Raw genomic sequence first — 27,679 nt, 5'->3', positions numbered from 1 at the left:
CTGTCTCCTCTGCCAGATTGACCCCAAGGGCAGGACCTACGTTTTATTCAACTTTGTAGAGTCAGGGCCTGGAATGCAGGCTCTGGAGAGATGTGCATGGAATGTAATGAGGCGCTGATTGTGTTCTGTTCCTTCAGTGGCTAGGAAGGACTTTGTGGAGATGAGAGGCTGTTCTGAATGAGGCCTCAGGAAACAAGTGGGACTGAATTAGAGTCGGGGTAGGGGTGAGGGGGGGCAGCTTAGAGAGAGGGACGTCTAGAAATAGGGCTGGGGTATGTGCAGAGGGACTAGGAAGGCCTGGGAGCCAGGGCCTGAAGTTCTATTGAACAAGATGGGCAGTAGGGATCCTTGCAGGAGTCTTGGCAGAGATAAACCGTGAGTCAAGACTAAATTGATAAGATCTATCAATCAAATTCAGCAGTTTTGTAAGGATGGGTAAGGGGCTGTACATGAGTCATGGTGCCCACAGTGAGATTGTGACCTGAGGACCCAGTTGCCAGTGGGGAGTTTCAAGTAATACTCTGCCCGGTAGGGGTGGGGGCTTGGAGAAGGCATGTCTCCAGTTGAGAATAGTCTCCATTTTTGTTGTTGTTTCATTGCTCAGTTGTGTCTGACTCTTTGCGACCCCATGGACTGTAGCCCACCAGGCTCCTCTGTCCATGGGATTTCCCAAGCAGGAATACTGGAGTGGGTTGCCGCTTCCTTCTCCAGGAGAGCTTCCTGACCTGGGGATGAAACCCGCATCTCCTGCACTGGCAGGTGGATTCTTTACCGCTGAGCCACCAGGGAAGACCCCAATAGTCTCCATACCTCTCTGCACTGGTCAGAGAGAGCTGCCCTGGGGGTTTTTGCTCTGGTCTGTGCCTTTCCCTAGCTGAGTGGGAGTCGGGGGCGGGGGGGATTCCTTGCTTTTTGGAACCAGCAAGGCTGGTGCTTAAAGGAACCTTTCTTGCCTCTGACGTCAAGGGGGTGGGGCTGTGCCGAGTGGAGAGTTGGGCAGAGGCCCAGGGCACCGAGGCCAGAGAAGGGTGGAGAGAACCTGTTTACCATTGTGCGCTGACCCGGGGCTGCAAGGAGCAAAGCCAGGGAATTCCTTGTGGGAAAGGGAGGCAGGCCCAGACCTAGCTTGCACGGGGCGTCGGGGAAGATTGAAGCAAGCGGGACTCTTTCACCTAGACAGGGAGCCCGAACACTGCCCTGCCTCCAAGCGGGGGCTGCCAGGCCTCAGGAGGGAGCACCAGGCTGCTGCAGACCATCCTGCTTCCCTGCACTGACTCACAGCTCCACCTCAGGCAGATCACGTACACTTTGGTCCCTAGGCCTCTCTAGCTGCCTGGGGACTCACTCCAGAACCTCACAGGCCTTCCAGCCCTGATCGTCGGCCATTTGTAGATCACCAGCCCACCCTCTCCTGCCTTCTCGTTTCCTATCATGGGTGATTATGGAGCTGGCATAAAGGCTATTTATACTTTTAGTCATTACCACCGCTTAGATTAATGAACTCCAGAGGTTGTTACTCAGCGTGCAAAGTAGGTCAGCCTTTTTGTTTAGCCTCACTCCTTTTTCCAGCTCTGGGTGGGAGAGGGGAGTTCCCCCACCCTTGTTGTCCCTGGATCTGTGATTGCACATCCATTTCCCAATTTTCCACACTTGCATCTTGCTCACTCTTGCCGTCTCGGCACAGAGAGCAGTGGTTGTCTACTGGGTGGTAAAGGAAGAGGAAGGGAATGTAACAGATACTGAGGCCCTGTTACATGGGGATCACCTTATATTTATTGGATGGCTTAGTGCTCAGTTGGCATCTCTGCTTCCAGGCTGTGTAACCTTGGACAGATTACTCAGCTGTGCTAAACTTTAGTTTTCGTGTCTGTTAAGCAGAGATAATAAAAGCTGCTTCCTTGGGGAATTGTGTGCCTATGTAGTGCTTGGCGGGAATGGTGCAGAATGGGTGCTGAAAGTGTGTCAGTTCCTCCTGTCTCATGTGGTCTTTCCTGCTGCCCTCCAAAGGGGTGGCCTTGCCCGCATGTTACAGGTGGTGAACTGGAAGCTCAGAGTGGCAGAGCTGGATCAGAAGCTGACAGTCACAGTCCGTGTATCATTGAGTAAACGGCTTAATCTCTTGGGGTCTCAGTTGCTTCGTGGGTAAAATGGGGATAGTCCTGCCCTGCTGCGTGTGTGCAGACCAGTCAGATGAGAAGAGGGATGGGAAAGTGCTAGGCAAGCTGCAGATGCTGGTCCCCTCAGAGCTGCCATTAGCTGGCCACCTGCCAGGCTGGGTCCTTACACACGTGTATTCTTCATTTAGACCTTATGTGTGTGGTCCCACTTGAAGATGAAGTGGAGACTTCACGGTCTATCTCCCAGGTGGAGGAGCTGGAATGGAACCTCAGTCGGTTGGCTTCAAGGTCCCTACTCTTTTTACTGTCTCCCATAGTCCACATGGCCTTCCTGACGGTTGAGATGAGGAGAATTCATCCCGGGGTCTCAACCTTGGGCCTTATGCTTGGGCTGTGTTTCTTTTTGTTTGGGCTGGTTTGGAGAGGGAGGCTTAGCAGAGGGGGGTTACATTGGTTCCCTGGGACCAGGTTTTATCTGACACCTTTGAATAAAGGGGTCATGGGCACAGGCGCCACACCTGGCTGAGTCTGCCAGCCAGAGGGGCTGAGGCGCTCTTGGGTGGAAAGTGCATGGCTGGAAGGACAAGGCGGAGAGAGCCTGGGTCTCAGGTAGCCTTGGGAGCTGGTCTTGTCCGTCTCATCTCTTGGAAGTCTTCAGCTTCTGGGTTTGGGGAGAAGGTGGGGAGGCTGGTGTCAGTGGGCTGTCACTGCTGCCTTGGGCCACGGCATGGCACGGCACGGCTAAGCTTAGCTTAGCTGAGAGCCCAGCAGAATCTGGGCTCAGTCACCCTCTAGCTGCATGTTTCTGTCTCCTCTGTGGCTCCTTCCCCAGGAGGGGGTGGTCAAGGGTGTGCTTGTGAGCTTTGCCCATCCAGCGTATTGGCCTTGCTGAGCTTTGCTAGGTTTGGGCAGGGTCTGGGACAGTCAGAGCACTGGAGGAAGGCTTAGACTGTCTCTAGGGGGTTGAGGGCCAGAGATAGAGCCCCACGGTGGCATCTGGAGAGCGGCCTGATTTCCTCCCAGTCTTCCCAGGGGAGGGAGAAGCAGCACAGGAGTCACTGTGGCAAAGAGAAGCTCTGGTTTTCCACTTAATAGCTTTGTGACTTTGCCCAAGTCATACAATCTCTCTGATTGGGTCAGGTTTCTCATGGGTCCAGTGGAAATAGTAATTAATCTGTGAGGCTCTCACTGGGCTACTAGGGGCACAGATACAATTGCTGTAGGCAGCAGTGGCTTGTAGCCCTGAAGGCAATAGATGAAAGTAATGATGTCATGGAGATAACCAGGCAGGCGTCTGTCGGTATCCGTGAGGTACACAGTGGGCGTTACATAGCTCAAGACCCAGTCCGGTTAGGGAGTGACAGGGCTGAGCAGCATGACCAAGTTGTAATGAACTGCTCATTTCACATCACGTCTTGATTCATTGGTGATTTAGTGCTGAAATTGATTAGGAGATTGTGACCAGCATAAAAATAAAAAAGAAGTAGGAAGTAGGATAGAATAATACAAAAATTGAACTGAAAATATCAGGTGCTTTAGTACATGTAGGAGTAAATTTTTTCATAAAATGTATTTTGGTTATGTGTGTGTGTGTATAGTCTCAGTACAAAATGTATTTCATACTGTGAGTTTCAGTTTAAAAGCTTGGAGAAATGGTGTTGTAAGTAGTCAAGATGAAGGTCTTCAAGTTGGAAGACAGCTAACGAGATCTGGGCAGGCACAGCAGCTGTGTGGAGGCTAAGGGCTTGACTTTGGGGTTCAGAGCATGCACTGCGGAGTGAGGCAAGCCTAGGTTTGAATGCAGCTGCATGGCCTTGGGGGCTTCCCTGGTGGCTCAGAGGTAAAGAACCTGCCTGCAATCCCTGGGTCAGGAAGATCCCCTGAAGAAGGAAATGGCAACCCACTCCAGTGTTCTTGCCTGGGAAATCCCAGGCTTGAGGATTTGGCAGGCTACAGTCATGGGGTCACGAAAGAGTCAGACACAACTGAGACTAAACGGCAACAACGTGGCCTTGAGCAAGGGGCTTAACTTTACTAAGTCTTGGATTCGACTTCTGGAAAATGGAGAGAATGTTATGGTTGGATTATTATGAAAGATACATGAAAATGATACATGTGTATATATATATTAGTATTTTAAGTAATATATAGATATTTTGAAAGATATTGGTAAGTAGTAAATGATTTAAAAATGGTAACTACTGTTGCTGCTGTTATTGTTGAAGTTGTCATTTTTATTATGTTGGGCCCCAAAAGTGTTGCTGTGACTTAGAGAGGGGAGAAGAAAAGGCATTCCAGGTAGGGGTGGGTGAGTGATGAGGGATAATTACATTTGTCTAATATGAGGCTGATCTGGCTGAGAATTGTGCAGCCTTAGAAGGGGGTGTTGCAGTAGACAGAAGGTACCAGAAAACTTAACAGTATGGCTTCAGCAATGAGGGTGACTTCACCTGGAGATGATGAAGGCCCAGCCCTGAGGAGTTCCACTAGAGACTGTCCTCATTAGACTCTTTTGGTTGCGGAGACTCCTTCAGGCCACCTTAAGGACAGAGGAGTTTTCTGCAAGGGTGAGTGAAACTCTCAGGCTGGAAGCATCCCCATGGGCCGTTTGGTCCCTTAAGTTGGCTATTTGGTTAGCCTCCCTGTCACTGGAAACTGGCTCACACTCCCCCCCACCCCCCCCCCCATTATTAGGAGGAAGCCACCTCAGGGCCTCCACACCGTCGTGTCATCTGTAGAGATGCCCAGACCCCAGTCTACGTCACAGCTCCTTTCTGGGCATCTTTTGAGGGTCAGTTCACAGGGCAGGCCATCCAGCTGTATAGCAAACAGGCTCAGAGAGGGCAAGGGGCTATTGCAGAAGGAATTTCTATATCAGACAGCACTCTGATCAGATGCCTTTTGAGATCCTGACCCACCAGACTGGATGTGAACCTTTTGATTTTTCAGAAAATGGGTAGTGTGCAGCCATTCAGGAGCACATTCTGTGTGTGAAGAGAAGTTCACCTGTAGTTAGAAGGTGAAGTGCTGAGTGCCGGGTCCAGCAGGTGGTTAAACTCCTCTGCTGTTGGAGGAGAGGCCACTCAAATGACCATCTTTCCTCCAAAATTTCCCAATTTGAGGTTTTGAAAATAAAAATAGATCTTTCAATGAACATGTACATTTAAAGTAGTAGTGGATTTTTTGTTTGTTTCTGAGACGATCTTACCAAATCAATGGTGCAGTTTAAAATCAGTAGTGCCTTAGAATCCAGGAAATATGGTAGTTTGTTTTGCACCCATTTGAAATTCCGGTTTGAGGTTTGATGCTGGGTCTTTGAAACTGCAAAAGCTGTTATCTGACATCATTTAAAAGAACACTGAGCTTGAACGTGTTCCCCTGTGTATTTGTAGTTGGGAGACTGGGTATCTCTGTGGCCCTGCTGTCAGATCTTATCAACAGAGACAGACTAGAGGGTCAGGGTGTCAGATGGGTATGTATTTAATCAGATGGGAATTGTCTGGAAACTGGTAATCTCAGGCAAAAGCCTTGCCCTCTTATGAGCCTCCATTGTCTCTTCTGCTCAGTGGGGCGATTGGATCAGATATTATCCACATTCATAGCTGCCAGAACTTGCTGTTGACTCCATGTGGCTACCTCCTTTAGTTTAGATAACTAGAAGGCTCATCCCCTGACTTGTGTGAGGGAGTGCTTTGTAGTGATGGGAGGCGACCTGGCCTATGATGCTGGACCTGGGTGTTTGGGGGCTGCCTGGAGATGTGCACACATTTCTTTGTAGATTACCTGATCTAAAGGTGTGGTCTCTGCTTTTCTCCTGAGGGGAGGGATAGGAAGGAGCCGGTCCTTGTGCCCCACTTCTGCCTCCAGGTAGTGAGAGGTGGGCGGGTGGCCTGTGTGGAGGGGCTGTTGTCTCTCCTCGGCTGATCAGCACCAGGGCTGCTCTCAGGTCTGTGCAGTTCTCCAGATAAAAAAACGAAGAAGAGGACCTGCCCTTTTGTGTCTGGGAGCCCTGCTCTGCCAGGGCCCCTCCCACTGCTCGTCCAACCAGTAAAAGTTCTAGCAGTGCATTTCCTTCCTGTAGAAAGAGAATCAGAGACTCAAGGCCTGGGCCAAACCCTGGCCCCGCTGTGTCCTGTTCCTGAGAGCCTCCACCCCACGCTGCGTTCTGGGAGGTCAGGCAGTGCTGAGTGCAAGCCCTTGGCTATGATCTGACTTGGATTTGAGTCTGGGTTTTTCCACTGATTTGCTGTTTGACTCTAAGCAATATACCCTTCCTGGGTATCTTACCTCTCAATAATGCCAGTATTTTTTAATTGGAAAAAAAGGGGGAGAGGCACAAGAAAGAAATTTAAAAGATCCATAATCTACTACTTTAAAAATAATTCTGAGAGTGTGTATGTGTGTGTAGAGAAGGACACATACACGTTATTCTCACTGTTTTCTTACCAGTATTGCTCTGTAGGCTGAATACAAGGAAGCACGTGTAGGGGACGTAGCCTTCAGATGCTAGTCTTCTTCTCTTTGCCCCGTGGGTATGTGAACTCAGGAACTTCCAGGGACTCCCTCCTCGGAAGGAGCTCACTCACTCAAAGCACCCTCTAAGCCAGGGGTCTCGCCCAGTCTGCCGCAGCTGCTTCGGTGCTGCCCAGGGTAGGTCTCCAAGCTGAGGTGTTTCCCCACCAGCTCTCGTGGGCGTTCAGAGCCTGTAGAATGTCAGTGCCATGAGGGCTGGGACTTGTTCTAGTCACACGACTGTACCCCACAGTTTACCCAGACGCCCTGGCCCTAGAGCTCCGCCTGGATAGCTGTGACAGTGGTTGCATGAGTGGATGTGCAAATTCGAGTGGTGTCTGAGGGGGCTTTGAAGTGTAATTGAATTTGGATAGGCAGAGACAACTTGGATTGTGTTTCCGCAAAGGGACTGGCATGAGCAAAGGCTGAGAGGGGAACAGGGCCAGGGCGTAATTGGGGAAACCATGAGTAACAGCTTTGTTAGAATGCAGAGGTGAGCATGGTGTCCCTGTACTTGTTTGACTAGTTTTCCGTCCAGCTCTGTACCGTGCATGCTGGTTCTCTGAAGAGGCTTGTTTATCGACACAGATCCAGGGTGGGAGTGCTGTGCTTTGGTGCACAGGTGCAGGCACTGGGGCCCCTGGTCCCTTGACACGTGGGGGAGTGAGTGCTTGAACCTAGTGTCTCTTCAGCCTGTGCCTTCTAGGGAGGGCGTTGTGTCCCTCGCGTCTGTGTTAGAGGGTTCTTGAGTTAGCCCCGTAGGGGACGGCAGGGGGAGGGACGGGGACTGACCAGGCTGGTACCTGGGGCCTCAGCCAGGGCCTTTGCTTCTCTCGGCACCTCTGACGGGCCCTGCCCTCTGCTCCACAGGCTGGAGGAAGTCCCCCTGGAGGTGCTGAGGCAGAGGGAGTCCAAGTGGCTGGACATGCTCAACAACTGGGACAAGTGGATGGCCAAGAAGCACAAAAAGGTGAGGGGCCTGGCCTTAGCCTGGGGCTGGGAGTCGCAGTGGGGGAGGCAGGGGCTGCATCACTTGGAGGAGCAGGAGGGTCTCCAGCCACCCAGTGTCCCCCCACCGGCTTGGAAATGGGGATAGAAGCTGGTCCTCCCAGATGACTTCAGACTGACGCAGATTCTTGAGTCACACTGCAGAGCCGCGCTCAGCTGAAGGCCCTTCAGGCAGCTTTCCTGCAGCGCTCCTGGGGCAAGTCTTTACCACTGCTTACCACCTAGGGGCGGACTTGATATACTAATAGTGGCTAATGTATGTTGACGCAGCGTGCTGGGCACTTAGCTGGGTCATCCTTACAGCACCCCAGTGAGGTTGGTGGTGGTGGTATCCCCACTTATGACTGATGGCAGAGTCAAAGTTTGAACCCAGGAGTCTAACTAGTGCCTGCACGCTTCGCCACCACAATAAGGGGCCTTCTTTACCCTCTAGATTAATTCGATGAGTTCCCTCTTGTCCCCTAGCCAAAGCAAAAAGAAGGAAAAGTGACTTCACAGTTTAATGGTCTCATAAAAATGAAAATACCAGTGTTTCTTTTCTGGTGGGCTGTATTTAGGTGCCAGCTCTGCCACACTGTAGGCACATCCTTGTCCACCACATGTATGTTGATACTCTTGTTCACCTTAGCAGGGTCTGCTCACTCCCTGGCTGAGTGGAGCCCGTCTGCAGTCCCACTGCTGGGGTCTCTCTGCACAAGTCGCCAGCGCACAGTGGCCCCCTCGCCTGCATCGTCAGCTGACATGCTGGTCTGGGCCAAGCTGGCACAGCCACGGCAGGGCTGAGCAGAAACCAGGGCCAAAGGTCACATTTGGGCTTGGGTTCAGCCATACAGCCCCAACTCTCCAAGCCCATGGCTAGCAGAGTGACTTTGGGCAATCACTTCACTCCCCCAGCCTCAGTTTCCCTGCCCAAGTGGGAATGCGCGTCCTGTTGCAAGGCTCCTCCTGTAAAGCCCTGTGCCTGTGGGAGGAGAGAGGCACCCAGACCGGGGCTCTTTCTTACTGTTCTATGTGGACTTTGGGGCTTTCATTTTTTGCTTATTAGAAAAAATTTCACTTAAAAAAATACTTTTTTAAGGCAGTTGTTGCCCAGCTGCTTCCTGCCTGACTCTGGGGTCTGTTTGCCTGCTTCCTCAGCCCTCAGGCCTTTACCCTGAGCTTCAGCTCCTCTCACCATCTGCGGAGGTGACTTGAGGCTGGCAGGAAGATGGCTATGGCATTCTCACCCCCACCTCCTCGCAGATGGGGATTCCAGAGGGGTTCCAGCATCACTTCTTCTTCCCCTTTGCTTCCCTGGCACTGCGGTTAGAGACCAGGGCTACCCGCCCAGCCGGGGCCACCAGAGGAGGCTGCACTCCACCCTCGCAGGAACCCTAGCACACGGCTTATCTGCTGGCACTCTGGCTCCGGAGCTCTCACTGCCTTGCCGTGCCAGCTGGGTCAGAGGTGGTGGCACAGGAAGGACGACACCTGCACCCAGAAGTGGATCCAGACCCCCACCCCCTGCACGGATCCTGAGTTCCCGGGACCCGCCAGGCCCTGCAGAGAGACAGGGTGCTGGCTGGAATGCTGTCTTCCCCTGTCAGGCTCTGCCCTCCTTGAGCTCAGCAGGCTAGGTGTGGCTTCTCTCAGTTGTCATCAGAACTCTCCTTTCCCAAGGCCTTACCTCAGATAATGGCGATTCCTGTGCTTTCCGTTGGCTGAGCATCCCTCTGGCTTTAGCCTTGCTCATCCCCACCTCTGCCTCTCCCTAAGAGGTTAACATCTCCAGCACCCGAGCTGAGGAGGATGCCAGAGGCCAGAGGGGGAAGGTTAGTTGCTCAGTCGTGTCCAACTCTGCGACCCCATGGACTGTAGCCCGCCAGGCTCCTCTGTCCATGGGATTTCCCAGGCAAGAATACTGGAGTAGTTGCCATTTCCTCCTCCAGGAGATCTTCCTGACCTAGGGATCAAACCCAAATCTCCTGTATTGCAGGCAGATTCTTTACCACTGAGCCACCGAGGAAGCTGGTTGTATTCCCAGCTCTCCATCCCCACCTCCCCCACCTTGGGCCTGGGTGAGGCCGGGCCTCTCTGAGAGCTTAGTGGACTGAAGGTATTCCTGGACTCTCCACGGTCCTGAGCAGACCGAGGGTGATGGGGCTGCAATGATATGTGGGGGCAAGCTCAGCTGAGCTTGGCCCTGGGGAGCCTGAAGGGCCTGTGGTTCCAGGTCATGTGCACCCCTTTGCCAAAGCCCGGCCAGACCACGTGGCTTCCTTCAGGAGACCCCAGTCCCACAGCCGCGGGAAAGTGTCCATGGAGTCAGGTCGGTCCCTTCTGCTCCCTTCCTCTCCCCGCTTTGCAGGCAGTCCCAGAAGCGCAACTTGGCTCCTCTGACCAGCCACTCTGCTCTTCCCCCACTGCCCTCAGCCTGCCTGCCTGTCTCCTTCCTGGTTCTTGACTCCCTCTGACCCTTGGAAAGTTTTCTCTTGTTTATGCTGGTCATTAGAAAGCCGGGCCTCCTGTGCTCCCTCCTCAGAGAGCCTCCCAGGGGACTCTCTCAGGGGGTTTCCAGATGAGGGGACTTAGGAGTGAGCCCGGGGCCCAGGGCCTCTGAGTCAGGTGTCCTCCCGGGATTGGAGGGGCAGAGAGGAAGCCATCATTTATTAACACCGACTGTGTCAGGCCCCGTGCTAGGCATGTGCCCTCTGCACTACTTCTGATAGAATCCTAGTTGTTACCATTTTGATCTTACAGTTGATGAGAGGTGATGGGCTGAGGTCAGCGCTGGATTCAAACTCATCATCCAGGCACCGTCCACTTCCCACTGCCCTGAGCTCCCATCTCCACCCCAGGCCAGGCTGCTCGGTGCAGGGGCCGAGGGCAGTGTCACCTGACAGTTCCCCACCCTCTTTCCAGGGGAATGGTGCCTCTGCCTTTGCCCTCAATCTCTTTGACCCTTGGCCTTGAGGTCAAGGAGCATGATCAGGGCACCTGCCTTCGAGCCTCACTCTGCCCTCAAGCCCAGAGGAAGCTCATCTCCCCATGTGACTTGGAGAGGCCTGAGAAGTGAGCACCCAGGGCTCGGTTCTCCAGGCTGTGTGGTGTGGCTGGAAGTTGGCGTGGTCCCTGATGGAATGACCTTAATATTGTCCCCACTCTGTGCCTCAGTTTCTCCATCTGTAAAACATGATGCTTTCTCAAGCTGGGTTTGGCAGTGGAAGCCTTTTTTCTGTTGAAGAGAACAAGCGTACGCATTGAGCACTAGCTCTGGGTCGTGAGATCCCCAGACACTTCCTCCCTCCCCTCTCCCAGGCCGTGATGGGGAAGGCCGGGGTCACTTTAGCCTGGGATCAGGACTCACACCCAGACCAGTTGCCTCCACCCTGGTCTGGAAATCGTGAGAGCTCGGGGTCAGGGAGAGCAGAAGAGAGGGGATTCTTGACCAAACAAAGGGGGGCCTGTTCTGATCACCTCCTGTCTTCTTCCTGAATTCTGCTGAGATCTTTCCTCTCTAGGCTGGATGTATCTTGCCACACAGCTGCTTAAACACTCCCATGAAAGCACCCAGGACACGTCTCTGGGCACATTCCAGGTCATCTTGTGAGCTGCTTTCCCTGTGGCTGAGCCATGTTCCACATCGTGCAGATCCCTTCCTGATGACATCCCAGGGGCTCCTCTAACTTGTCTGGTTCCATTTGGATTCAGAAAATTGAGATGGGGATTCATAACCCTGTGTGGACTTGAAGAATCCTTGTGTTGTCACTGGGCCAGGGAACACAGGGCTGCTGCCGTCACCTGCTGGCAGCAGACCCGGTGCGGTGTTGGAGCAACAGAGGTGGAGTCCGCTTTCCCCCCGTTCCGCTCTTGCCCCCGTGCTCACTGAAGGCCTGACGAGCACCAGCCTCTTGGGGGCTAGGGAGGGGGCAGCGGGCAGCCTGGCTGGATGCACAGGCATGGCCTCCCTTTGACTTCCAGATCCGGCTGCGGTGCCAGAAGGGCATCCCACCTTCTCTGCGGGGCCGTGCTTGGCAGTACCTGTCAGGAGGCAAGGTGAAGCTGCAGCAGAACCCTGGAAAGTTCGACGTGAGTTGCCTTTCCTTCCCCTGCCCTCCCTTCCTCGTCTCTGGACATCTTCCGAGGGGGCAGTGATCCTCTGTGCTCAGGGGACCTCTCGCCTCCAGAGCCGACTGCCAGGCCTGGTCAGTCTGTGACTCGGGGCTCCACTCATCTGAGGCACCAGCCCTGAGCAGGCCTCCGTGGGGTGGACAGACTGGCAGCCGCCAAGATTTGCTCTCTTGGACTTGGTGGACTACCTCTCAGCTCTTGGTTATTGGGAGGGACACTCAGAGCCCTTCCCTGACCACCTGGGGCCTGAGCTCTGGGCCTTCGGGGGCTGCCCAGCAGGGTCACAGGACCCTAACACCTTTTGACTTCCCGTTCTCTACTCTTTCTCTTGCCTCATCCAAGCCAGCTAAACTTGGTTCACCCGTGTTGCTTATGGGCTTGTCTGTTCCGGGGGTGGCAGAGCCAAACCAGTGTCCTTAGAGTTTAGAAGCCAGTCAGGGGTCAGACAGGATACCCTCTGACAGCCATGCCTTCCCCTCCCACTGCTCCCCACCTCAGATTGCCAAGGTGGAGCACACCCCTCTATTCATGAGGCTTCTTGGGGCCCCCCTGGCCCGGGCTGCTCCTCCAGCCTGCTTCTCTAGGGAACTCGGCGAGTCAGTTGGCTTTCCCGGGGCTGCCCCAGCTCACCTGCCAGACTTGGCCTCAGGCCTCAGGGCATCTCTCAGGCTCTTGGGACTGATGCTAGGCAGTGAGAGAGCTGTCAGTCAGCAGCTCCCTGTTGACAAAATTCATGCTTCAGTGAACAGCCCTCTCCCGCCAAACCTATTCCTGGAGCTGCTGCTGTAGACCGGGAGGTGAGGAGAGTGGCCCAGGGGACGGGGGTTGCTGGAGTGTCTGGCTGAGGGCAGGCCTGAATCAGGGGTCAGGCTGTCCCACAGAGCACCGACATCATGCCCACTCAGGCAGCCTCTTGGCTCCAGAGTCTTCCTCCCTGTGGCTACATCACTTCCATGTCAGGGGGCTGCCTTCTGGCAGAGTGGGAGGCTCAGGGGTGGGGTGGGAACGTCACCAAGGCCCTAGGTTACCTTCAGCCACCAGAGCACAGCCTGAGAGCCGAGGGAGCTCGGGGGCCCGGTCAGCCTCCTGGTTCCAGTTAGCACACGTGATGCCTCTGAGGAGCAGCGGAGTGCAGAGCTCTCTGTGCTGTGTGTGTCTGGGGAGTGGTGCGTCCTGAGAGGGGTTGGCTGCCTCTGTGGGGTCTGAAGGTTGCTTGCGGGAGGACGTAGATTGGCCCAGAAAGCCCTTCATGATGTTTTGAACCTTAGTGGCAGGGCCCCGAAGCTATCCTGGGGGCCAGGACAGTGGTTTGTGAGCACAGCAGGAGGGACTCTGCCTGCCTGTGGGCTGGAGGAAGTGGACAGGGAGAGAAGCTGCCTCCGGCTGCTGGGGCAAGAGACCACAGGCAGGGGCTCCGCGAGGGGCTGTGGTGCAGCAATCCTGCCCCCGCAGGCCCACGTTGACCCCAGCCTCCGCCATCAGCGCAGGCTCCACACCCCGGCAGCTCCTCCTCCTCTGCGCTGGCCACTTCTTCCTCCTTCCTCAGGCAGGACAGGACCTTCCAGTCTTTTTCTTCCCTGGTTTTCTTCTCTGATTTCCCTTCTTGACAACGCCAGCACCTGCAGGCTCCATGGGGGCTGCGGTAACTGCATCACCCTCAGCGGCCCCTATCTGCCTTGGACTCTCGGCACCCTTTCTCCCTGCAGGCCCTTCGGCTGCACCTTTCCCTTTCTGAGGGGTGGTGACGCTGAGTGCCGTGAGCTGCTGAGGAACCCAATGAGCGTGTTCTAGGAACCTTGGGTTCCCAGGTCCACACCTCAGGGGAACCTTCAGGAGAACTTGTGGGACCCTCCTTTCCCTCCTGACAAAAGCAGACCTGCACTGTACTCAAGACAGTGTCTCGGATCAGGACCGCATCCTGACCTGCAGGTGCCTGGGGCACTAGCGGCCCCGCCGAGGGGGGTTGCGCAGGCACAGGTCTCGTGTGCACCTGCCCCAGGGCCCACTGTCCAGACCCTGCGCCCCTCCCTTCACCCTCCAGCCTCCAACACTCCTTTGTCTCAGTGTTTACCCTCTTGTATCAAGTTACCTGACACCCTAGGGTCCTTATTTCAATCCTGGGACACCCCCACTGAGGAGGCACAGAGGGAAAGGGACTTGTATGAAGTCACCTGCCAGGCAGGGGCCTGGGCCTACACCCACTGATGTGTTTGCTGTGGACCCAGCCTTCCTCCTGGGGCCCTCCTTGCACTGCCCAACACGTAGACAACAAGGGCTCTGTCTGCTTCCCTGCTCAGCCCTCCAGGCATCCTTTCCACTGAGTTGTTTCTTTCTTTTTTGAAAGCTGAGGTTATGAACTTACATAAAGTAAAGTGCACAGATCTTAAGCACACAGTTCAGAGAGTTTGGACAAATAATATATACCCCTGTAACCAACAAGCAAGTAAGATAGAGGACATTTCAAGTAATTGAGACAGGATCTTTCTTTGTGTAGTAGCTTTGTTTTCATAAATGGAACTCATGCAAAAATGTTCACGAAAGTTCAAAGAAAAGAGTAAAAATTTGCTGAAACCCCAGCACCCAGAGATGGCTCTGAGGCTAATGGTGTGACAGATGTCATGACGTTGCTCAGGGTAGCAGAACACACACACACACACGCTTCCTGAATGGGTGGCACCTCTTGTACAGGGAGGTGGGTAGCACAGGAGTTGGGGTTGACAGCTCTGAGTCAGCCTGGCTTCCAGACCCAGCTGCATCATTTTTCTAGCCACCAGGCATCAGGCAAGTGGCTTTTCTTTGACCCTCAGTCCCTCACCTGTGAACAGTGTAACGACAGACCTGTCTCTGGGGGGCTGAGGAGAACAGTCGGCAAGGCCCACGTGTGCCATCTCAAGTGGTGCTCCCAGGTGGGAGTTGTTGCTTCCAAGTTGCCTTCCATCTTCAGGGGGTAACAAGGTGTTTGAGTCCTGAATGAAGTACCTGGACGTTATCTCAAGCTACAGCTATGTCAGGCACTCTTACCCACGTGGGTCTTCCTCCTGGAGCCTAGGTAGCCCCTCAGGGTTTCCAGGACTCTGCTCCCCTTGTTTGTGCTCCGCCCAAGCTTCCTGACTTGTCCTCGGGGAGGCCCAGTCAGGATGGGATCAGGTGAACATTGTCCCTGGTGATGGGGCCTCCTCCACAACCTGGGACGGTGATATCCTCCCAGCCATCCTAACTCCTAAGAGATGCTCTTGACCTTGCTTCCAGGAGCTGGACATGTCCCCTGGGGACCCCAAGTGGCTGGATGTGATTGAGCGTGACCTGCACCGGCAGTTCCCTTTCCACGAGATGTTTGTGTCCCGGGGGGGCCACGGGTGAGCAGGCTGGCCCTTGTGGGCTGTCCCTTTCCCTCAGAGAGAGGAGGTAAAATGAATCTGGCGGCACGTTGGGGGTCCCGGAAGCTGGAGGGTCCTGACTGCACTGTTAGTTCCCTATTTGGTTCAAACCAAAGATGGGTCCTCTTAGGTCTGGGGCACTTCATCCTGTACTTCCCAGAGAGTTAGGCTTGCCTGGCCTGGCCTTCCTCTGGAAACAGGAAGATGCACAAATCGAGTGGGGAGAAAGAAGGCTGGAGAGAGCTGGGTGGGTACAAGGTATGCAGGAAAGGAGAGACGTGGCGGCCAGGCCGGGACTGAGACAGACCTGGGACGGGGCTGGCCTGGCCGAGGGGCCACAGCTGCTAAGCCAGGGGCCACGCCCCCTGCCCCGGCCCTGCTCCCCGCTTTCTTTTTGAGCCTCTGCCCTCACCTGTCAAAGGAGGGTGCAGGGGCTGCAGAGGGGGACTGACCCCTGGTGACCCCAGTCTGCAGGGAAGTGCAGCCTCTGAGTCAGGTCTGGCCCAGTGGGGCACAGGTGAGGCCTGTGGGTGGCCGAGTCCACCCGTCAGCCCTTCCCTGCTCACCTCTCCGCAGCCAGCAGGACCTGTTCCGGGTGCTGAAGGCCTACACACTGTACCGACCCGAGGAGGGCTACTGCCAGGCCCAGGCACCCATCGCCGCCGTGCTGCTCATGCACATGCCCGCCGAGGTACCCCTAGGCCACGGGCGGGCGGGCAGACAGGCGGCCGGGGAACACCCAGCAGCCAGGCCTCACATCTCTCTTGCCCACAGCAAGCCTTTTGGTGCCTGGTGCAGATCTGTGAGAAGTACCTGCCCGGCTACTACAGTGAGAAGCTGGTGAGTGCTTGCCAGCCTGGCCCTGGCCTGAGACCCGCCCCAGACCTGCCACCTTTGTGGCCTCTCCAGACCTTAACTCCCTGTGCCCCTGGAAGTCCCTCCCGGCCTCCCACTTCCACCCTCCCTCCACCTCTGCCTCCCTATGGCTGTTCCTCCAGGGCACCACACTCCTCCTGCCTTGGCCTTCCAGTAGGCTTAATCCTCCGCCCCTTCCTTCCTCTGATAACTCTTCTTTCCTCTCAGCTTTCAGCCCATGAGCTTTCCCTGACCTGACAGGCAGGGCCTCTGGCACATGCCCCCCAGGGTCTTGTTCCTGCCATGCCCTTAGAGGGCACTTAGCCCCCTCCCTCCCTCTGCTCCCTCAGCCCGATGCTTCTGTGGTTTGTGTCTGTCTGCCTCTCTGCAGGACATGCTCAGTGAGGGGGACTAGCTGTGTCTGGTGTGCTTATCATTGCAACCCAGCACCCAGCAGGAGCTTGGCACCCTGCAGCGTGAGCCGCCTGAGGAGCCAGGGGTGGCTGCTGCGGGCCCTCGGTCACGGCCCGGTGGCTTCCCTGTCCCCCCAGGAGGCCATCCAGCTGGACGGGGAGATCCTCTTCTCGCTGCTGCAGAAGGTGTCTCCCGTGGCCCACAAGCACCTCAGCCAGCAGAAGATCGACCCGCTGCTCTACATGACCGAGTGGTTCATGTGCGCCTTCTCGCGCACCTTGCCCTGGAGCTCCGTGCTGCGTGTCTGGGACATGTTCTTCTGTGAAGGTACTGGGCTGGGCTCGGGGCAGCACCCCTGCCACCAGTCCAGTTCACGGGGGGGCCTCTGTTTGCAGAGAAACTCCCCAGAGCAGCCCCCACCGCCCACATTCACTGCCTGCCCCCCTGCAGGAGTCAAGATCATCTTCCGGGTGGGCTTGGTGCTGCTGAAGCAGGCGCTGGGCTCCCCCGAGAAGGTCCGAGGCTGCCAAGGCCAGTACGAGACCATCGAGCGGCTGCGGAGCCTCAACCCCAAGGTCATGCAGGAGGCGTTCCTGGTCCAGGAGGTACAGCCACCCCTGCCCCTCACCCCCGGAGGGAGGGGGAGACTGAGGGCCTGGTGGGGGCCTGCGGCCTTGTGCTCAGCAGCCCAAGACGGTGTGGACAGAACTTGTCCTTCTGTCTGAACAAGGAGAGGAGCACAGAGAGGCCCAGATCCCCCTAGAAGGAATGAGAGTAGGTGCGGCCCCCACCCATCAAGCCTTGGCTTTATTTTCCCGTTTTTCTCTCTTGTGGATCTTTGTCTCTGGGGGGCTGGAGTGAGGCAATACACAGGTAGTCAGGAGGACTCGTGGCTTTCTCCTCCGAGGCGGTGGGCCTCGAGGGCCTGGCTCACCTGGCAGTCACTCTGGGGCCTGTGACCACCGTCCTGTGGTCAGCCCGCATGGCCCAGGCTGGGAGGCGGAAGGGGACAGCTCTTCCTGACGCCCCCCGCCTTCACCGCCCCACAGGTGGTGGAGCTGCCAGTGACGGAGCGCCAGATCGAGCGCGAGCACCTCATCCAGCTGCGGCGCTGGCAGGAGACGCGGGGGGAGCTGCAGTGCCCGTCCCCACCCAGGCTGCACGGCGCCAAGGCCATCCTGGAGGCAGAGCCGGGCCCACGGCCCAGCCTGCAGCCCTCACCATCCATCCGCCTGCCCCTGGACGCCCCCCTCTCTGGCTCCAAAGGCAAGTCCAAGGCATCCAAGCAGGGCCAGGGAGCCGCGGGAGCCGGCGGGGGAGAGTGGGCAGCGGGACCAGCCGCCTGCCGCGAGTCAAGCCAAGGCAGCGGCTGCCGCAGGAGATGCATCACCCCCACAGCATATGCCCGTGCAGGACCCAGCCCCCCAGGACCCCCAGGGCTCGGCCCCTCGGGACTCAGCCCACCACCGCTCCCGGGAGAGCCTGACGTCCCAGGAGAGTGAGGACACCTACTTGTAACCCTGGCAGCTCAGGCCCCTGGGCTGGGGTCTCCACACACCACACGGTTCACTGACTGACTGACACTCCAGGGCCCGCGCACCCTCCGAGGGCCCGCTGCCTGGCCCCGGGCGGCAGAGAGTCTGGCTGGCCCAGCACAGATTCTGCCTGAGTCTCCTTATTTATTTTCTCCAGAGTGGAGCTCGGGCCGGCCCAGCTGGGGCGGGTAGAAGTGCGGGCCGATGGGTGGGGCCTCACCCAGCCCCTCCTGGGGGGATGCTCCCCAGGGCCAGGGCACGGATGTGGTGGGGGTGGGGGGTGGGGAGGTTCTTTGTGTAAAATAGAAACATGGTTTTGTACAGAAATAAACAGGCTTGTGTAGAGAGCTGGTGTGTACCTTGGGACTGGGAAGGGGGTCCCACCTCTAGGGCTCAGCATCTCCTCCACACCCTACAGAGGCCCCCATCCCGGCCCCAATTTCCCCTACTTCATCCCCCCGGCCCATGGCCACGGCCTGCCAAGGGTGAGGATCACCAGGGCTAAGGCAGAGCAGGGCCTGCTCCCCAGGCCTTGATCCCTGTCCGTCACAGAGGTGAGGGGCTCCGTAAGTCCTTCCGGAGTCCTCCTCCTTCAGGGGCTGGCCTGGATGCCACTTTGGACCCCAGTAAGGTACTCGTTCTGGGCCGGGTGCTGGTGCCAAGGGTGGGTGGTTGTGAAGAACTACCCTCCCATGCTTAGCGCAGGCCTCCATCCAAGTTAGAGGGGTGCGGGGCGAAGCCTGAATCTGTGATACGAGGTGCCTGCTGGCCACTTACCGAGCTGAGCACATGCCAGGCTGGGCTGGCTGATTGACGACTGGGTGGGCCTCATCCCTATCCGCGTTTTACAGAGGAGGAAGCAGAGGAGCTGACTGGGAGAGGTGAAGCTGATCCAGATTGGGACCCAGAGCCCCTCGCTACCTGTCCTGACTAGGGTGACCTGACTCCGCATTGAGGACCCAGGCAGGCAGTGTGGTGACCAGCAAGGGTGAGAACAGGGTGTCCCTGGGAGAGGCCCCCCCTTCTGCTGAGGAAGCAGCTTTTCCAGTCAAACAATAGTGGCTGTTCCTGGCAGGCCACCAGGCTGGGCGGGCCGGGTGGGGGTGCGGGGGGAGAGGGAGGGAGGAGCAGAGCCTCCCTGGGAGCGTTTAGGCATCGCAGGGCTGCGGCCTTGGCCTGGGACGCCCTGTTCTGGTAGAACCAGGGATACTGAGGCTGAGGAGATCAAGGGTCACATGAACTTTTCAGGGCAAACCACCTACTTCTCACCTCTTGCCGCTCCCCCCTGTGGCTTCCTATGCCACCTGCCCCTGAATTGAGGGCTCGGCCTCAGAGGACACTCCCCTCCCCGGCCCTCCAAGGGACTGGCCAGGATCAGTGGCTGCGGTGTTCCATGGGGACCCACTGAGCCAGAGAGTCTAGGGAGGGCAGGTGCTGCCCCTCTTCCATCCGCCTACCGTAAAGCCTGCCGAGCGGGCAGGAGGCCTGCTCAGACCTGCTGGGTCCATCAGACCCGAATCCTGCTCTAACCTGTTTGATTCAGAGCCTTGGCAGTGGGGCCTGAGGACGCCTGGGCCAGGCAAGGGCCCCTGGAACACGTTCTGTCCTGCTGCAGGGCCAGCCTCCGTGTGCTCGTGCCTGTGCGCGCCGGGGTCTTTGCAGGCCTGAGGACGCCTGAGCAGAGCCCAGCCCTGATGTGGAAACGAGCCCAAGTTGGCACTCACCAGCCTCGGATCTGGGGCGCCTGCCAGTGCTGGGGGCCTCCTCGGGCATGAAGCATGTTTAGGTGTGCTCAGGCCACGTCAGTCCTGCTCACAACTGCAGCCTTATGTCTCGGCGGAGAACCTGAGGACCCAGTGAGCCCCAGATGCATGGCCCTGTTCCCCCAAAGGTTGGGCTTTGGGCATTTCTGGCCCAAACAAGTGTTCAGCCTGGTGGCCTTCAGCCCCCTCCCCACCACGTGCTGCTCAGAGAATGGCTGGGGCCCTCCCTTCTGCTCTGGAAGCTGGGTGATAGTAAAAGATGTTGAGGCCACTGAGTCAAGCTTCACCTTGTCAGTCCACTCACGGGGCTCACGAAGCAGGGAGGGTATGTGTCAATACTAGTCCCGGGCAGCCCTCGCTGGGGGACTTTTGTCCCCGCCACCCCTGCCAGCTCTGGTGGCCCTGCCAGCTCTGAGCCACGAGAGGAAGGAGGGGCAAGGCCCTAGGACGCTCTCAGGGCCTAGAATCACACGGCTGCCTGGGCTGCGGCAGCGGACCCCGCCCCTCGCACGTTCCAGGAGTTTGGGGGCTGTGTTCTGTCCCAGGCGCGCCTCCAAGGCTCAGCGAAATTAATTCTAAGGCCCAAGGACAGATACGACTCCCAGTCTCCGCCGGCTCGGGACCCCAGCGCAGCGGGCGTCCTACAGAAAGCGCGGAGCCCTGAAAGGGGGCAAGGCGCGGCAGGGCACCCCCCACCACAACCCCCGCAGGAGGACTCGACGCGGGTGGGGTCAGCGGGTGATTGCCGAGCCCAAACCGGTGGGGCGGAGCCAGCAGGGGCGGGTAGGGCGGGCCGGACGGAGCAGAGTGAGGCTCCGGCGCTAGAAGGAGGCGTGGCCACCCTGGATTGGCCGCCCGGTCCGCGCGGCGTGGCCTTCGGGGAGCTGGCGTAGCTGGCGGCGTGCGCTCGGCCGCGCAGCGGCCCCTTTAAGCCCCCCGGCACCGCCCCCAGCGACCCGCCCCCAGCACCGCCTGGGTCCTGTGGGCTGCGGGGTCGGGGCCGCGCGGGCCGCGATGGAGCTGCACATCCTAGAGCACCGGGTGCGGGTGCTGAGCCTCGCCCGCCCCGGCCTCTGGCTCTACACTCACCCGCTCATCAAGCTGCTCTTCCTGCCCCGCCGAAGCCGGTGCGCGTCCGGGTTCGCGGCACAGACGGGGGTGGGCTGCACTGTCGCTCTGGGACGGGGTCGGGAGATTAGGGCCGTCGTGGGGCCAGCGGGAGCCGGCGGGGAGAGCCCTCCCTGGCCTCCTCCCTCCCCCGCCCCGGCCGCCATCCGGCCTGGGCCTAACCTCCCCGGGACCGCCGCCTATCCGGCCCCGTGAGGCCCCCTCCCAGGGCCGGTTAAGGCGCAAACAGCCTGGGATGGTCAATGCTTAACCCTAGTGGTGTCAGGTGGGGGCATTCTTTCCTGGCGACTGCGTAGAACTTTTTCCACTTGCCTCCCGTCGGGTCAGAGGGGCTGGTCTAGAGGGCTCAAGGTTCGACGGCCTGAGTTTGCAGCCGCGGGTGAGCCTCTCCTCGTGTCCTGGCGTGGAGGTCGGGGAGGCGGAAAGCAGTTCATAGTTCTGGAAACGGGGCACACACCCCACTGTCCTGGGGAGAAAACAGGCTTGAGGGGGCAGGGAGGCGCCCGGCCGGGGTCTACCCGCTCCCTCCGCCCCACCCAGGCTGAAGATGCCCCCCGCCCCCAACCAGGTGCAAGTTCTTCAGCCTGACGGAGACCCCCGAGGATTACACGCTCATGGTGGACGAGGAGGGCTTCAAAGGTGGGGGCTGGGCTGGGGAGGGGGTCTAAGGGAGGAGACTGCGCTCGTCCCTTTGCGAGGTTCTCACCGAATGCTAAGATCCATGGTCGCAAGAGCTGGGGGCCGAAGGCGGATGGATCTGGGTTCGAATCCATTCCCACTTCTCACTGGCTGTGTGCCCTTAAGCAAGTCACTTCCCCTCTCTGAGCTGTTTCCTCTTATGTAAAATGGAATAGTTACGGCTCTGATCTAATAGGGTCCCTCGAGGGCTTTATAAACGGGGCTGTGTGTGAAGGGCGGTTAGCAGCCCCTGGCCGGCCGGCAGGGCCTCAGTTACAGTTCTGGGGCAAGAATCGGGTTCCTGCGGCTGTTTCACCAGCCCACCCCAGCCCCGCCGTTATTCCCCCCACTGACTCCTCTCTTCTCTGGTGTGTGTCACCCCCTCCCCAACTGGTCTGGCGGCTCCAGGAGTCTGAGAGGGTTGGGGAAGGAATGCAGGAGGAGCAGGCAGCCAGCCCAGGGCAGGGTCCTGGCGGGCCTCCTAGCTGTGCTTGGGCAATTAGCAGCCACCCTGGCCGTGGCTCCTGCTCCGGACTGGACGCCAGCCTGGCCCGTCCCTGATCCCTGGAGCTGACATCTACCTCCCTACTCCTGCCAGCCTGGCCCATGCTGACAGGCCTGGAGTCTCAGGCCAGATCACTGGGGCTTCATCGGCAGGCATAGCGCTGCTTCAGGCCTTAGTTTCCCTATTTGTGCAGCAGGAAAGTTTGGATCTGCTCAGAGTAAAAGGCATCCCCTAGCCAACTTGGTGTGCTGGCTCCCCCTGGTGGTGCCACGTGATATAAGGCTTCTGTTCGCCCACGGAGCATTTGTCTTGAGGCCCATACTGGCATCCCATTTTACAGAAGAGGAAACTGAGGCTCAGAGAAGTTAAATCATTTGCCCCAGGTCAACAGAAAGTAGATGGTGAGGCTGGGATTGGAACCCAGCTCTGTCTGAATTCGGAGCTCCGATCCTAACTGGGAAGTTTCAATCCCTGACAGGCCAACACCTGAAGCACCTCTCAGTCCTTGCAGACATGCAGGTCTCAGGACCAGAACTTGGGGGAGGAAGACAGCTCCAGTCTCCAGACCTGACCCGATCTTGGTAGAGCTCCCCGTAAGGCTCAGACAGGGAAACAGGGCAGGGTCTGCCCTGTAGGCCCTGACCGGGCCTGTGCCCCCTGCCCCACAGAGCTGCCCCCATCCGAGTTCCTGCAAGTGGCCGAGGCCACGTGGCTGGTGCTGAACGTGTCGTCCCCCAGCGGCGCGGCCGTGCAGGCCGCCGGGGTCACCAAGATCGCCCGGTCAGTGATCGCACCGCTGGCCGAGCACCACGTGTCCGTGCTGATGCTGTCCACCTACCAGACAGACTTCATCCTTGTGAGTCTCCCGCAGGTGCTGGGCTGGGGCGGGGGGAGGAGGGGTGCGGGGCAGGGCGGGCCCCATGGGTGCTTGGGGACCCATGCGTTGTGCCTCTCCTGGCCCAGGTGCGGGAGCAGGACCTGTCCGTGGTGATCCACACGCTGGCCCGGGAGTTCGACATTTACCGAGAGGTGGGCGGGGAGCCTGTGCCTGTTGCCAGGGACGATTCCAGCAACGGCTTTCCCCGTGCCCAGCATGGTGAGGGTCGCTCTCTGACACCCGGGCCTCGGCGGGGGCTCCTCTTCCTACCGGGGGCCCTTGCCTTGTGCAGGTGGGGCTGTGGGTTCGGGGAGACCAGCTGACACGGACCCCCGCCTCCTCACCAGAGGGCGCCGGGAGAACCCAGGCAGCTTCCTGCAGGTGCTGCCTGACCCTACTCCCAGCCCAGGCCGTCTCTCTCTGGCTGGCCACCAGGGGGCGCCCCCGTCCACAGTCGGCCTTTCACCTCCACCACCATCTGGTCCCTCCCCAGCAGGGCCCAGCCCCACGGTGCACCCCATCCAGAGCCCACAGAACCGATTCTGCGTCCTCACGCTGGACCCCGAGACACTGCCAGCCATCGCCACCACCCTCATCGATGTCCTCTTCTACTCGCATAGGTGGGCCCATTGGCATCGGTCTACACACCTTGTTCCTGGGCTCCTTCCCATCACCTTCCTCCCACCCCTGGGATCTGCAGTTCTGTGTCCTGTTCCATGGCTGGGGTTCCTGGCTGTCTGTGACACCCCTGTGCCCTGCAGTGAGGTCCAGGCAAGGCCCCAAAGCCACAGCTGGGGCCCCCTCCTCAGGTGTGGGCAGAGCCACCTGAGCTATGCCCTGGTCAGGCCCTCTGGACCTGGGGTAAAATCCTCTTTGTCACATTCAGGGTTCATCATCCTCTCCCGTCCCCAGCCATACCAGCAGGTCAGGGCCCTCAGATGAGAGGGGAGGACAGGGGGCCAGGAGGGTCTGCCCAGGGACCCCTGTGCCAGCCCCTTTGCAGGCGTGGAGCCTGACTGGGAGGTGGAGCGGGCAGATCACCTGAGCCTCCCATCCTCCCCAGTCCCCCCAGGGAGGCAGCCTCTGGCGGTCCAGGATCCAGCTCCATCGCCTTCTTTGCCTTCTCCCTCATCGAGGGCTACATCTCCATTGTCATGGATGCTGAGACGCAGAAAAAGTAAGTGACCCCTGACCCCAGGTGGCACACAGGCCCTCGGCCAGCCCCAGGGAGGGGGCAGCTAGAGCGTCCAACGCTGAGGTCAGCAGGCTGACCTCCTCCCGGGCTCACAGCGGGCAAGGGTGGATCGCGGTACCCCCGCCCACCACCCTCCTGCTGCCCTAGGTTCCCCAGTGACCTGCTGCTGACCAGCTCCTCGGGCGAGCTGTGGAGGATGGTGCGCATTGGCGGACAGCCCCTGGGCTTCGGTGAGGGGCCGTGCCTTGTGTCGGGGGCTGCGGAAGGGCTGGGGCCTGGGGGGGTGGTGGGGGGTAGACTGCGGTGACCCACACAGCCCCTCCTCGACCCTCAGACGAGTGTGGGATCGTGGCCCAGATCGCGGGCCCCCTGGCTGCAGCCGACATCTCTGCCTACTACATCAGCACCTTCAACTTCGACCATGCCTTGGTGAGCCCCCTGGCTGGGGAGGGGGACCTGGGGGCAGGGGGAGGGGGCAGGGCGACCCTGACGCCTCCCTGTGCCCGCCGGCCCGCAGGTGCCCGAGGACGGCATCGGCAGCGTCATCGAGGTCCTCCAGCGCCGGCAGGACGGCCTGGGCTCTTGAGGCTCCAGGGGCAGGCCACAGCAGCCTCCGGGGTCTCCCCTGGCCCTCTGGCTTCCAGAGACTTCTCAAAGCTGTGTGCTCCAGCTCTGGGACGTTCCTGCCGGGGGGCCCCCTCCTTCCGCTCTGTGTATGTAAGCTGTAAGCAGACACCGGCTCTCAACGTGGCCGCCGCGTGTCTGCCCAACGCAGGGGACGTGGTGCTCTGGGCTTCTTCCAGGAAGCCCTCAACCCTCCCTGCGGGGCCTCAGGGTTTGCACATTCCCTGCCTGAGGCCTGAGCCTCCCCCATCTCCACGCCGCCCCCGGCTGGGTTGCCTGACCCAGCAAAGGAGTTCTGACCGTGCCTTCCCTTTCTGGGGCCTCCAAGAAAAGTATTTTTACACCTCTCTCTCTCTCCTTTTTAAATCAACTTGTTAATAAAGAGCTTATACCGAGCAGACCGGGCTGTGGTCCTTGGGGTCGTCCGAGCCTCAGCCACGGGGCTGCCGCCTGAGGTCCTGGACTGTACCCTCCTCTCCCACCCCATCCTGTGCAGCCGGCTCTGGGCCGGGTTCACCTCAGCCTCCCTCTGTGCTCACCTCGAGAGCCAGCGCCCCCATCTCAGGACAAAGTGACTGGAGCGCCGGCAGGGGGAGTGACCCAAGCCAGGGCCATGTGATTCCCTGCCGGGGCTGCCCAGCTCTGAGGTTCAGCCTCTCTCTTCATTCCTTTCTGGGTCTGAACAACCCAGGAGGTTCGGAGCAGAGCAGAGGCTCCCAGACCCTCCTGTCTGGGGTGGGGGTCCCGCATCCCCCCCGACCCCACCGCCACCTTGGCTGTGGCTGGCCTGCTGTCGGCTTTCTCTTGGATCACACCTGAGTCCTGGCCATCCCTGGTGGGAGTGATCACTCAGTCCTTGCCCCCAGGGCTTTCCTGGAGCAGTGCTGGGAGGGGCCGGCCAGAGTGGGCAGCTGAGAGTCCATGCTGGGCTTGGGCTTGGCTCAGCCACACAGACCAGACGGGGGACTGGAGGCCCCCAGGAGCCTCTGCGCCCAGAGGCTCCACAAACCTGGGCCTGGGTTTCCTGTCGCTGTGGGGCCACCTCCCCGTTCCGTGGGCTGGGATTCCGCTGTGACCTGATGGGGCCCTACAGATGCGCGGGGGAGGTTATCGGGTGCCCTCAGCCCAGACCCGCCCGCACACAGAAAGGGAAGAAGGGTGTGACTTCGGGGTACTCAGAGGTCGTGGTGGCTCCCCAGAAAAGCCAGAGCGGGGCCAGGCCTCTGGCAGCGCGCCCGCCCTGCCCCTGGGAACCTGGGGGCTGCAGATCAGAGGAGCAGGGAGCACGGCCCAGCCCGGTGAGTGGCGGTCGGGGGCCCAGGCCAGCCCTTCCCCCCTCCCCCTGGCCTCAGTTTCCCCAGTGCCTGGAGACCCGGGAGGCAGCCCACTCAGGATCCAATACCCCTTGGGCCCTGGGGAGAGGGCATTTGTCTGTGGATTGTCTTTGGGGTGGGGGGAATCTTGCTTCTCTCCCTGGAGGGCCCACCCTGGGCCTTGGCTGGAGGGATATCCCAGGCTGAGATGGGGGCTTTAGAACCAGAATTCCCGGGGCTGCCTGACCTGCATCTGGAGGGTTCCTGGTCACCTGTCCAGCTCTGGGGGGGGGGGTCTTTCTATCTCTGTTTGTGAGTCATTGCCTTATTTGGGTGTTCCTGCCACCCCAGCTTTCCAAGTGGGTCAGGCCTCTCCCGGTCCTCCAAGCTGGATTTTAACACATCGGTTAGTTCTGGGGCCTGTCCTCAGAACTGGCCTAGGCAGGAGCCACAGGTGCCCCGCTGGGCCGGCCTGATTCAGGCCCAGGCCTTGAGGCCAGCACGCCAGCCTGTGTCTCCTGCACACGTGCATGTGTGTGGAGGGGGGTCGTTAGCTCTCAGGGCATTAAGAGTCCTTGGGGGTCACTGGGCTGGCTCCGGCAGGTTACAGATGGGGAGACTGGGACCCACAGGGCTTGGGTAGCGCCTGCAGCTAGGAGACGGGAATGTGACTCTGGCCCTCTCGCAGAGCTGATGCTATGCGTGCCGTCAGACGGAGGGGTCCAGGCCGGTGTCTCAGGCCGGTGGTGGGCGGCGGGGTGGCTCATGGACTGACCTTCTTAGCTTCCCAGGACCCAGAGAGTTCCAGGGCTAAGGAACTCGGTTTGGTCAGCCCAGGCCTGGGCTTGGGTAATTCATAACTGAGGCTGGGGGCCCTCACTGGCACACCCGGAGCCTCGGAGTGGCCACTCCTGAGAGCAAGGTTGAGGCCCCAGACCTCAGAGCCCGACGCTTGTCTTCAAAGATCAGCCTGTGCCCCGGGGGGGAGGGCGGGCCCCACCTGTGGCCCCTCAGCCCCTCGTCCCTCATCTCCGGGGTTGTGGGGGAGGGGGGTGTGAGCCTGGGCCGGGGTTGGAGGGGGGCTCTGGGTGGTGGGGACAGGAGATGAGCACACCTCAGGGGGGAAGAACCCGAGGCGCATTTCCACGCTTTCTGGTCTCCACGGTTGTATATAAGTGACCTCGTCAGCCCTCCTCCAAGCATTTGAACAGAAATTCAAGGTTTAAGGTCCTCACCCACGCCTCGGCCAGGCTGGGCCGTGCAGTCCTGTGCTTGCAAAACTGCCACAAAGAGGGTTTCTTTTCCTACATAGAGGGGAGGACAGACCTACTCCCCCAGCATGGTCTACTGGTCCCACTGGGTGGGACGGGTCCAAGCAGGAGGCAGGAGGAACGGCACCCAGTCTGCAGCAGGCCAGCCGGAGGCCCAGGCAGGCCGCGGTCCCAGCTGCGCGTGGGGGAGGGGCGTGGCATGCTGCATTAATTCACGTGTTCAGCACGCGCTCCCACTGGTCCCCTTTACCGGGGAAATGAAGCGCAGAGCAGTGAAGCAACTTAGCCAAGGTCTCACAGCTGGGCATGGCAGAACCAGAATTTAACAAGAAGGTCAGTAGTGCCCATGGGGCCTGGGGAGGTCCTCGGCGGGGTGGGGGGCGGGGGGCAGGGACAG

The 27,679-nt window shown here is 59.0% G+C and overlaps 2 protein-coding genes across 4 annotated transcripts in view; both read left to right on the top strand.

Moving 5' to 3' along the window:
• Window positions 1-19,966, top strand: part of TBC1D10A (TBC1 domain family member 10A) — a 30,482-nt gene extending 10,516 nt beyond the window's left edge. The window contains 10 exon segments of the mRNA XM_070769821.1: window positions 7,500-7,599; window positions 11,598-11,705; window positions 14,997-15,103; window positions 15,701-15,815; window positions 15,899-15,964; window positions 16,531-16,720; window positions 16,844-16,998; window positions 17,443-17,687; window positions 17,689-18,916; window positions 19,544-19,966. Coding sequence (XP_070625922.1) covers window positions 7,500-7,599; window positions 11,598-11,705; window positions 14,997-15,103; window positions 15,701-15,815; window positions 15,899-15,964; window positions 16,531-16,720; window positions 16,844-16,998; window positions 17,443-17,687; window positions 17,689-17,911 — 1,309 coding nt within the window. The 3' untranslated portion in view covers window positions 17,912-18,916; window positions 19,544-19,966.
• A 696-nt stretch (window positions 19,967-20,662) lies between these two features.
• CASTOR1 (cytosolic arginine sensor for mTORC1 subunit 1) lies at window positions 20,663-25,096 on the top strand. 3 transcript variants are annotated; one of them, XM_019977744.2, is made up of 9 exons: window positions 20,663-20,818; window positions 21,388-21,458; window positions 22,671-22,858; window positions 22,966-23,098; window positions 23,376-23,499; window positions 23,943-24,056; window positions 24,222-24,304; window positions 24,409-24,503; window positions 24,592-25,096. In XM_019977744.2, the coding sequence occupies exons 1-9, from the start codon at window positions 20,706-20,708 to the stop codon at window positions 24,658-24,660; spliced, it is 990 nt and encodes a 329-aa protein (XP_019833303.2). In that variant the 5' UTR covers window positions 20,663-20,705; the 3' UTR covers window positions 24,661-25,096. The 3 variants fall into 3 exon arrangements, with proteins under 3 accessions (XP_019833303.2, XP_019833302.2, XP_070625927.1); XM_019977743.2 differs by having other exon boundaries at window positions 23,373-23,499; XM_070769826.1 differs by having other exon boundaries at window positions 20,680-20,818; window positions 21,360-21,458; window positions 23,373-23,499.
• Window positions 25,097-27,679: the final 2,583 nt, after the last annotated feature.

The sequence above is a fragment of the Bos indicus genome, chromosome 17, assembly GCF_029378745.1.
Source record: "Bos indicus isolate NIAB-ARS_2022 breed Sahiwal x Tharparkar chromosome 17, NIAB-ARS_B.indTharparkar_mat_pri_1.0, whole genome shotgun sequence".
Classification (NCBI taxonomy): domain Eukaryota; kingdom Metazoa; phylum Chordata; class Mammalia; order Artiodactyla; family Bovidae; genus Bos; species Bos indicus.
The sequence above is the reverse complement of the archived record's forward strand: the minus strand, read 5'-3'. Positions and strand labels throughout refer to the sequence as shown.